General features: G+C 46.6%; 1 protein-coding gene across 2 annotated transcripts in view; it reads left to right on the plus strand.

Annotated features, from left to right (window-relative positions):
* SLC39A14 (solute carrier family 39 member 14) overlaps nucleotides 1–9,020 on the plus strand; it is a 51,135-nt gene extending 42,115 nt beyond the window's left edge. Inside the window, exons 4-9 of one of the 2 annotated variants that reach the window (XM_004460248.5) lie at nucleotides 24–193; nucleotides 2,187–2,309; nucleotides 3,032–3,217; nucleotides 3,338–3,545; nucleotides 4,384–4,568; nucleotides 5,962–9,020. In XM_004460248.5, the coding sequence (XP_004460305.1) occupies nucleotides 24–193; nucleotides 2,187–2,309; nucleotides 3,032–3,217; nucleotides 3,338–3,545; nucleotides 4,384–4,568; nucleotides 5,962–6,108 (1,019 nt within the window). In that variant the 3' untranslated portion in view covers nucleotides 6,109–9,020. The remainder of the gene's footprint in view (nucleotides 1–23; nucleotides 194–2,186; nucleotides 2,310–3,031; nucleotides 3,218–3,337; nucleotides 3,546–4,383; nucleotides 4,569–5,961) is intronic. The other variant, XM_071212698.1, reaches the window with a different exon arrangement.
* Nucleotides 9,021–9,943: the final 923 nt, after the last annotated feature.

Genomic DNA, 9,943 nt, shown 5'->3' on the forward strand with positions numbered 1-9,943 from the left:
GGCTGCCCCCCCCGACACGGCAGTGTGGGGATACGGTCTCCTCTGTGTGACCATCATCTCCCTCTGCGCCCTCATGGGGGCCTGCGTGGTGCCCTTCATGAAGAAGACTTTTTACAAGAGGCTGCTGCTCTACTTCATAGCTCTGGCGATTGGAACCCTCTACTCCAACGCCCTCTTCCAGCTCATCCCCGAGGTATGGCAAGCCAGGGCTTCCTCCCAGGAGCACGGCCCGTCTCCTGGGGGGCCCAGGGCAGAGTGGGAGGACCCTCCACGTAGACGGAAGGCATAGCAAGGGGACCTCAGGGTCCTCTCCTTTTGGAATGCGAAGCCAGGACGGACGTGAGCTGGGAAAGGCAGCGTAGCTTTGGTTCATGGGCACAGACTTAGGTATCAGGACAGCTGAGGTTCAAATCCCACCTCCACCATGTGCAAGTTCTGTGACCCTGGGTGAGGCACTTAACTTTCGGGCTTCTGTTTCCTTGTATGTAATAAGGAGAAAATGATAGGACTCTCCTCACAGCAATGTTGTGAGGGTTAAATGAGTTAATATTCATAAAACTTAGAGCCTGGTGCCGAGGACATGCTGTGTAACTGCGGAGTAGAAAATGGAGCATAGCCAGACCGTTTTATGGCTCCCAGTTGAGCTTTTGGCTCAGTGAAGTGTAAAACACGAGCAGAATTCGTAGGTGTCAATAAAATAATCTCGTCTCCTAAGTCGGGAGTGTTGGGGCAAAGGTAATCCAAATAAAACACAGGCTGATGTCATATGCATTGATAGTACCTTTGCTCTTTGCAGAGAGTCATGAGAAAGTCCTCTACAAAAGAGGAGAGAGAGCTTAGTATCGGTAAAGTTTGGCAGTGAGCCTTGAGATGTCTCATTCGATTCGGGGTAATCTCTTCAGGAGACCTGCTAATTGTGAAAAGCCGGAGCCAGTTCACTGTAGGTGACGTGGCAGGCCTGGACAGGGCTGTAACGGAAGCAAAACGATGAGGCCAAATGCTTCCTTTAGCACTTGATGTTTTCCAGAATGCAGTGGTGGATTTTCTCAGTCCTCAGATGAATTCTGTGACGTACCTAAAGCAAGGACTATTTTACCCATTTCACAGATGATCCTTTATCACTGAGCACAGAATGCAGGTTTATAACCTTAAGCCATGCTTTTGTACTCTGCCATCCTTCCTGCTTTTTGGTGAGAGATGTTCGTTTCCTGTTTTCACTTCACTTTTTCTGAGATGATTTGACTCTCCTGGAAAGTCAACCTGGATGTTTTGTGTCTACTGTAGAATTTTATATCGTTCAGAAAACTACACCAGGGGGTGGTACTTGATCGTGTCCCTCTGAAGGAGAAAGGAAGACACTTACCTCTTAAGAGCCTGGCGGTCCTCGTGCTTGGGATCACTTTTGTCTTTGACCTGTTCACGAGAAGTCTGGTTTGTTCGGGTCCTCGTTATCAGAAATTGGAGGTGCAGCTCACTTAACCCTGACCGAGATCCCTCCCCAGCCAGCAGCTTAACTTAGCACAGAGCTCTCCCGATTTCTGCGCACATCCTCTTTCCACTGGGTTCTCCTTTTTCCCCTTCTAAAGTGAAGTTTTCAGAAAGATTTCAAAGAAGAAGAAAAAAATTAGGACAAGCAGTCCTACAGTCTGCTCTCTTGGCTTTGTGGCTTTGTGATCACCGGGAGGTCTGTGGCCAGGAAGATGCTGCAGTTCTTACCCTTTTGTTGGGGAATGGATTTCCCATTTTGGAAAGTGTTACTGCAACATTTCCCTTCATGTTTACAAGCAGATCAGTCAGGGGCATTAGATAAGAAGAAAAGAAACAAGTGCCTTTCCTTAAATCTGGAATTTACTGACAAGTTTGCCCTTGCAGTGAAGCACTAAGAAATGAGGTCAGTGTCCTTTTTAGAAGTAGAAAATAATATCCATAGCTATTCTTTCTGAGATTAAAATGCTCAAGATGATCTGTCTTGTGCCTCAGCAAATAAGCTAGAAAGACTAACGGATCTGATTTCACATAAGGTAACGTTAAAGATTAGATTTGACTGAAAAGAGAATGTGTAGATTGAAGAAGTATTCCCATATTTCTCCGTCCTCTCCCAGAGTCAAGGAAGTGGTTAAGAGATGAGAGGGAACCAGAGAAGAATTTGATTTTCTTAAACTCATTTCGTTTTCCTGGGTCCACAGGCTTTTGGTTTCAACCCTAAGGAAGATAATTATGTCTCAAAGTCTGCAGTCGTGTTTGGGGGATTTTATCTTTTCTTTTTCACAGAGAAGATTTTGAAGATGCTTCTTAAACAGAAAAATGAGGTGAGACCTAAATGTTGGTAAAGGATATTCTTCTAGGGAAAGCACCCATCTCAAAATGTTGATGTGTTTTGCTAGTGGTATTACCTCAACAAGTGAGTTTAACTTATATCCTCCTGCCATGAATTGAAAACCACAAATTTCATAATCCCATTTCACCTCACAATCCCATACTAGTAGGGGGTAAGGCCGGACCAAGAGAGTTCACCTGGCCAGTGTGTTTTTACTAAACAGAAGTTCATCTCCTTTGTTTTGTTCTAGATTTTTCACTTAATATATGAGGGAAGGGCTTGATTAAATACATTCATCATGTATGAATTATGACTACAAAGGAAAAGGACTGGTTCTTTTAAGTAGAGTCCCCCAAATCTATCTTAGTTTCTGGTTTGTAGTTGTTCACTAAACATTTGATAAGCTGCATAAAATTAGCTCTTGCAGAGAAGGAGTTCTAAAATAGTTTGAGAGGTGGCAGTCCTGCTGGAGTTGGGTTTACCTTTCTAAGGCATCTGCTGTGGCTTTTTGTGTCCGTTTAATGCCAAGTCCCTAGTGCACACTGCTGCAGCTTCGTAATACATTTCTCCCGATGTCGGATATCGTCTCTCCCTGGAGGGTCGGAACGAGGCGTCCTCCCCGTGCTTGCAGCCCTGCTCAGAGGAGGAGCTGGGTAAGGCTTGTGGTTTTGGCGCGTGCCTGATGCGACCCTCCCTCCCGCATTGTCCCCCCAGCATCATCATGGACATAACCATTTTGCCTCTGATGAGCCTTCCAAGAAGGACCAGGAGGAAGGTGTGACCGAGAAGCTGCAGAACGGGGACCTGGACCACATGATCCCCCAACCCCGGAACAGCGAGCTGGACGGCAAGGCCCTCCGGGTTGACGAGAAAGTCATCTCGGGCTCACTGTCCGTCCAGGTTGGTGTGCTTTCCGCTGCATGGTGGGAGCCTCTGCCTGCGTGGTGCTGGCCTTGCCGCCGCGGGCCGCTCTCGAAGGTACGTCCCCCCTTTGACCCACGGCGATGGGCTTTCTCGTAGGACCTTCAGGCGTCCCAGAGCGCATGCTCCTGGCTCAAAGGCGTCCGCTACTCCGATATCGGCACCCTGGCCTGGATGATCACCCTGAGCGACGGCCTCCACAACTTCATCGATGGCCTGGCCATTGGTGCCTCTTTCACCGTGTCTGTCTTCCAAGGCATCAGCACTTCCGTGGCCATCCTCTGTGAGGAGTTCCCCCACGAGCTCGGTAAGTGCCGCCCCGTTCCACCTGTGCTACCTCGATTACACCTACAGTTTACTCCTTCAAATGGCCCACGTTCCCTTCGTGGTCAGCACATTCCCTTAATAGGTGGATGGAGGATCATTTCAAAAAATGGCAGCTTAGTTTCCCTTTGGCCCTTTATCCTGTGACTCAGTTTCCTCACCTATAAAATGGTGTTCGTTTACTGCCTAACTCATAGGAATTATTGCGAGGATTCTTAGAAAAGAGCTAATACAAAAAAAGACTGTGTGCCACACCCTCTCGAAAGTGCTCCATGAAAGTTCTCTCTCCTGTCCTGTTAATCTTCCAAAAGCCAAGATGTGCTAGAAGTGTCAAGAGTGGACAGAGTGGGAGAGCCGGGAGTTAGGAGGTGTGGCGCTTAGTTTTACCAGAGGTGAAGTGTGAACACTATGGGCTTTGGAGACTCAGAGACTCAAGTTCAACTCCTGGCTTTTCTGTTTATTGGCTTCTGACTTTAGGCAAATTACTTAACGTCTCTCATTCTCAGTTTTGTTACCCAAAAACGCCATTTGTTTTCAGTGCGAGTCAGAGCACACCTCCGATTTCACTATCAGTCTAAAGGCAGTGAGGCCATGGCTAGTTGGTTGTCTGTTTTTAAAATCCTATGAATTATCTTCGGCCTCCAGCTGGAAGTACGTGGCCAGTTTCCCTGATGGAGCGTTGTCACTTCAGCCTCAAGGCCATGGCTGTCCTGTGTTTACCAGCCGTAGCCCGTGGCTGGAGCGGCCCCCCTCGGTGCTGTGCTTGACTCCCGAGCTCTGGCTTGCTCTTCTCCATCCCTCCCCTTTCCTCCCTGCTGCAGGGGACTTCGTCATCCTGCTCAATGCCGGGATGAGTATCCAGCAGGCCCTCTTCTTCAACTTCCTTTCTGCCTGCTGCTGTTACCTGGGCCTGGCCTTCGGGATCGTGGCTGGCAGCCACTTCTCTGCCAACTGGATCTTTGCCCTGGCTGGAGGAATGTTCTTGTATATTTCTCTGGCTGATATGGTAAGTCTTCCGCGGTTTGTGCCGTGTAGGCAAAACCAGCCCGGGTGGGTTCCGTTCGTTGGCTGGGAGGACTGCTCAGGACAGCTGGGCTCTTGCTGGCTTTCTATTTTTAACAGCTTTATTGAGATACCCACTCAAATACCAGAGAACTCGTCTGTTTCAGGTGTACAGTTCAATGGTTTTCAGGGGGACATTAGGTTTTATAGGAAGAAAGTTCTTGTTAAACTCCAGGGTCCCTAAACTTACGTATTTAGAATAGGTACAGATAGATGCATGAAAAGAAGAAAGGTGGGCAGGAGGGAAGAAAGGAAAGCAAATTACCCATAATCATTTTACCCTAAAACAGCAGGAGTTAACACTGTGGTTTGTTTCCTTTTGTTTCAGTGCATTATGTCTGTTTTAAATCACTGTAGTCACAGTGAATATGCAATATTATGTCCTGATTTCTCAGTGTGTCGGGCATTTTTCCGTGTTGCATACTTTTGGAGTGGTGGTGTTTGGTGAGAAGAGCTGTCTTAATTCTAGAACTAGCATTGCTGGCTCAAGAGGGATGCATGCATGGCTTCTGGCTTTATATATAGTGCTAATTTCCTTTCTAACGGGGCTTAGCCTTTTTCCTTATCAGTTGAGCGTGAAAGTATACATTTTACTGTATCTGCTGACATTTGGCATAACAATTTAAGTAGTTCTGAATTTGCTACCACATCTATTGCATTTTTTTATATAACTCGAGAGACTGATTTCCTTTCCTTATTTGTCGGCGTTACATTTTTCTTGGCCTGCTTGCAAGAGTTTTTTTCCCCCATAGCCTCTGAAAACCATATTTTTGATGAGGGAGAATGGGCCTCACCCCATGGAAACCGTGGAGGTTCTCTCTCCCCTTGGTGGCGGCTCTCCTCTCGTGGCTCGGCTCCTCTTGGCATGCTGGAATTGGAAGGTCTTGCAGTGGCCGCCTGCCCTGCTGGCTGGCCCGCTGCTCCCGGAGGCCCCGCACCCCAGCCGTGCTGCGAGCGCGTCCCCTCTCCCCTCACGCAGGGGCTCCCTTCGCCAGAAGAGGGGGTAACATTTTGTTAGCAAAGATCTTCTTGAGTGTTTTTAAAGTCCACAATAAAACATTTATTTTCACCGGCGCGCCTTTGTTTTTAGTCAGCATCTAACCGCGTTCAGGGCCCCCTGGCTGTGTAGGGCTTAGTTTCACGTAGAGTCGTGAAGTCGTGGCAGCCAGCTTGACGGGAGGCTGTGACACTCACCTTCGAGCTGGCTTGCTGCTGGTTTTCTTGGTAAGCGAGCCGCACTATGCGGATCTGCACGTGCGCGCGGCTCAGCCGCCGGCCTGGTCCTGGGCTTGCGAGCGGGACTGACTCGGCGCTTTCGCTCTTCTCTCCTGTCCCAGTTCCCTGAGATGAACGAGGTCTGCCAGGAGGATGAAAGGAAGGGCAGCCTCCTGGTGCCCTTTGCCATCCAGAACCTGGGCCTGCTGACGGGCTTCACCATCATGCTGCTCCTCACCACCTACTCGGGACAGATCCAGATCGGGTAGGGCCCGCCAGAGCCGGGGGACCGGGGGGCCTCCCACCCCCTCGGAAGAGGCTAGAACCTGGGGCACGGACTGTACTCCTGCATTCAGCTGTTGGCGGTTTTAAGAACGCTCTACCCCAGGAACCGGCCCCCTCGCAGCCCCGCTCTCGGGGGTGGGGGGGGGTGCCTCCCAGCCTCTCCTCCCCCTCCTTCCTCAGCGGCCTCGGGGGCCTGAACGCAGCTGGCAAGACAAGCCTAACTTTCTCCTCTGGCTCCCTGGCCACTTCCTCTTTGAACCAGCACTGAGAGATTGTGAATCCTTTACCCTACCGTGAGAAAATATAGCCAGGGGCCCTAACTCGATTAGAAGTACCAGGAGGTGAATCCATAGTTTGGGGCCTGTCCCGGGCCTCGACATGGCACCTTTTGAAATGGGGTATCTATTTCTACACAAGAGGGACAGGAGACAGGAAGCCCTCCCGTTTTTTTCAAAGTCTGTTCAATTGTGACTCCTCAAAGACAACGGAAACTTACATACAAGTAGGGCACGAGGAGATGCAGGGATAATCCTGAATGACGGGAAGTAGAACTGGATGACGCGGGTCCCCTAGTGGTGGTGAGGTATTCCCACTGAGATGCTGGATGCTGGTTTTGCAGCTGCACCCTTGGTGCTCATGGGTGACCAGGTGAGCAAACAGGTTGCCTGGGCCATCTCTTCTTCCATCCTAACACTGACCGAATGGAGGGAAATGGGCAAGAAAGTAATTGATTCTGCTGTGATTTCCCACTCCCCACTCCCACCTTCTGGGAGAGTTTTTAGCTGTGTCCCCAGAATGGCATTCTGAGCACATTGAAGATGCGTATGTGATAGGGGAGACTGCACAAACTTCCCTCCCCAGTCAGGACTACTCCAGAGTGACAAGCTGACTGGGAGCGTTAGAGTGTGGTTCATGCTCTACTTAGGCTAATCGGAGACGAGATCGGTGCAAGCAAGATTCAGAATTCGCTAATTACATAAAAGTGCAAGCATAGGGAACTTGGAGATGTGGGGTCAAAAGCTTTGGTGGGGCCCTGCAGGTGATGCAGGGCAGAGGACTTCTTGTTTACAGTGCAGGTGGGTGGTGAACTGTGCAGGCTACTGCTTCCTCCCTCCCCTCAAACAGAAAGGATGAGTTGTGTTTCAAACTGAGTATAATTAATTGCTTTAACTCTCTTCAGAAAATGGATGGATATGCTCGTCTGTGAAGCTGTAGACCAGCCTCTGGCACTGGGGACCTGTCTCCCCAGAACTTTGGCTTCAGGGTAGAGCTAATCTCCAGGTTCACTAGGTGAATTAATTTATTATTATCATATTGATAATGTGAGATTCTTTAGCTACTTGGGGGCGCTCGTCTCTCCAGAAGCCTTTTCTCAGTGGTGCCCACAGTTGCAGCCCAGGGGCGGATTTAGCAAACTGATTGTGTGTGTGACTACAAAAGTCACTGGTCCATTGCCAACACCAGTGAGTGTTTCTGTTCTACAGAAGACCTTCCACTACATAGTAATTAAAAGCAGCATCTATCTTATTTTTTTTTCTTCTTGGGGAACTTCCCTCAAAGCAGGAATAGTCTTTGAAAAGAACATGAGAAGGGAAACTGCTTATGATACTTTAAAAGTTTTCCTTCTTATCTTGCCTGTTGACGCTGAAAGATTTGAGAATGGACTGAGGCAGAAGGAAAACTTGTCATCAAGATTCTAGATTAAATATCAGGACTGACTCCTGATAGGATTATGTTCCAGTTTTACCAAAGAAGCATTTCCTCTGAATATTGGAATCTAACTTTTTATATTGTCATTATTGTTATTGTTACTGTTTTAAAAATTTCTCTGTCTTTTCTGATTTATTTTTCTCAGTGCTTTCAGGAGTTAGCTGACAATTAACACTCAAAATCTAAGACTTTGGAAGATCTTGCTTTACTTAACTCACGTTGCTATTTTAAATTATAATTTTAGCATTCCCTATAGAGCCTGTCATTCCTTAAAAATGCCATTATTCTTGGTGTAGAAAACTAAGAGTGGGTTTCTGGTTTAAGAGAGGAGCTCAAAAACAGAGTCTTTAACAAATTGAAAAATAAAATATGAGCACTAGTAGAGCATTTTCCCTTTTCTTGCATACGTTTATTAACTGAAGAGCATTCCTCTCCTAGACAGCTGCCTCAAAGGGAAATCCTCTTTCAACTCTAACTGGTGCCGAGGCCAGTCAGGTTGGAGCCGAGGAGGAGGATGGGGGCACTGGAATAGTCTGGCTGACTCTAAGTTGCCGTTGGCGACAGATTTGCCTCATGAGTTGGAAATGTGGCAATTTCCTTTTGAATTTTTTAAATGTTGAATTTGCTGTTTTAAGCATCTGTACATACTAGAAGTCTAAGGAGTAGCAAGTTATTTTGAGGACTTTTTTCACCCCTGGCAATAGCATCTTCAATCTCTCTTTTCTCTGGATGGACCAGCTCCTATTAACTTCATCAAGAAAAGTGGGTGTCACGTGCGGGAATGGTCATCCAAGGACAGGGTTTCTGCCACTTCTCACCTCACCGCTAGGACGCAGGTTGTCTTCTGTCCTTCTCCCCAGAGGTATTTCGTGTCCAGTGTCAACTTCACCCTAGGTTTAAAAAAGAAGGCTTATCTGTTTGGGTCTTCTAAGATAGAGTTTTAATAAGTCCTCTTCCAAAAAGTTAGTACTATGCTGGATATCTGCTTAAAGGAAAAAAATGTGTTTGATTTTCACAAAAGAGGTTAGGTTTTATTCATATTTTCCTTCACAGTTCTACAATTCCATCACAGTATTTTTTTTAACTCAGGTATTATGAGAAGAAATTAGAAAAGAAAATAACTTATGTGATGTGGACTATAAATGTTTTATTTGTAAAATTCTATAAATAAAGCTATATTCTGTAATTGTTGGGAATCCTGTGTGATGTTTTTGCAGTAGCAACTCGTCCTTGGCCTTTGGGTGCAATGAAGACAGTTTACCACAAGGTGGCAGTGGTATTTCACTGACCTACAAGCTTTGTTTGACCATTCCAGCATACGTTCTTAGTATAGAATTTTAGGAGGCGCCTTAGCATTTATAACACACTCACTTTAAATGATTAATTTATCTTTATAGAGCCTGTGATCTCACTGATGTTTGTTGAAAAAAATTATGGTTTTTCCTAAGAGCTTTCTATCACCCTGTTTTCTCTTGTATAAAAAAACAATTTGAAACTTGTTGACTAGGAAGATATAGAGTTGACTTAATTCATTTCAGCCACTCCTGTGTGTCTTACAGAGAAAAAGTCCTTCTGTCATGAGACTTAAAATTCTAAACTTAAAAAAAAAATTCTAAACTTACTCCAATTTAGTCATAATAAAGGGTCAGGGGTCTATTTGTTTTTGACAAAAGAAATGAGCAATAAGGTAAAAGAATTAATGCACTCTTGTTACTGTGTTCATCAAAGATTCCCCAATGCCTGTTGCTCACTTCTTCCATGTTTTTTCTTAATATTACTATTATTAAGTATTATTAAGTGGCTCACATTGGTCCTGTAATCCTCATTGCATAGCTGCTAGAGCAGAGCACCGTTTGTGAGAGACGTTCAGGATGACAGTCACTCCACCCTTTCAGCTCTTGGCACCTCTGGAAAGCCTGCCCTGCCGGCCCTGCCTCTGCCTTCCCCAGCTGGGCTCTTTGCCTCTCTGCTCACCTCCATCACAGAGCTTGCCGGGAATTGCTACTCTCTTTACACGGAAGGCCTAAGTGGAGGCTATCTCTGGTTCCTTACTGTGATCCCAGCACCTGCCACGCAATTAGAAAAAAATGAATGAAAAGACCAAACAAA

Source organism: Dasypus novemcinctus, chromosome 29 (genome assembly GCF_030445035.2).
Source record: "Dasypus novemcinctus isolate mDasNov1 chromosome 29, mDasNov1.1.hap2, whole genome shotgun sequence".
NCBI classification, from domain to species: Eukaryota; Metazoa; Chordata; class Mammalia; order Cingulata; family Dasypodidae; genus Dasypus; species Dasypus novemcinctus.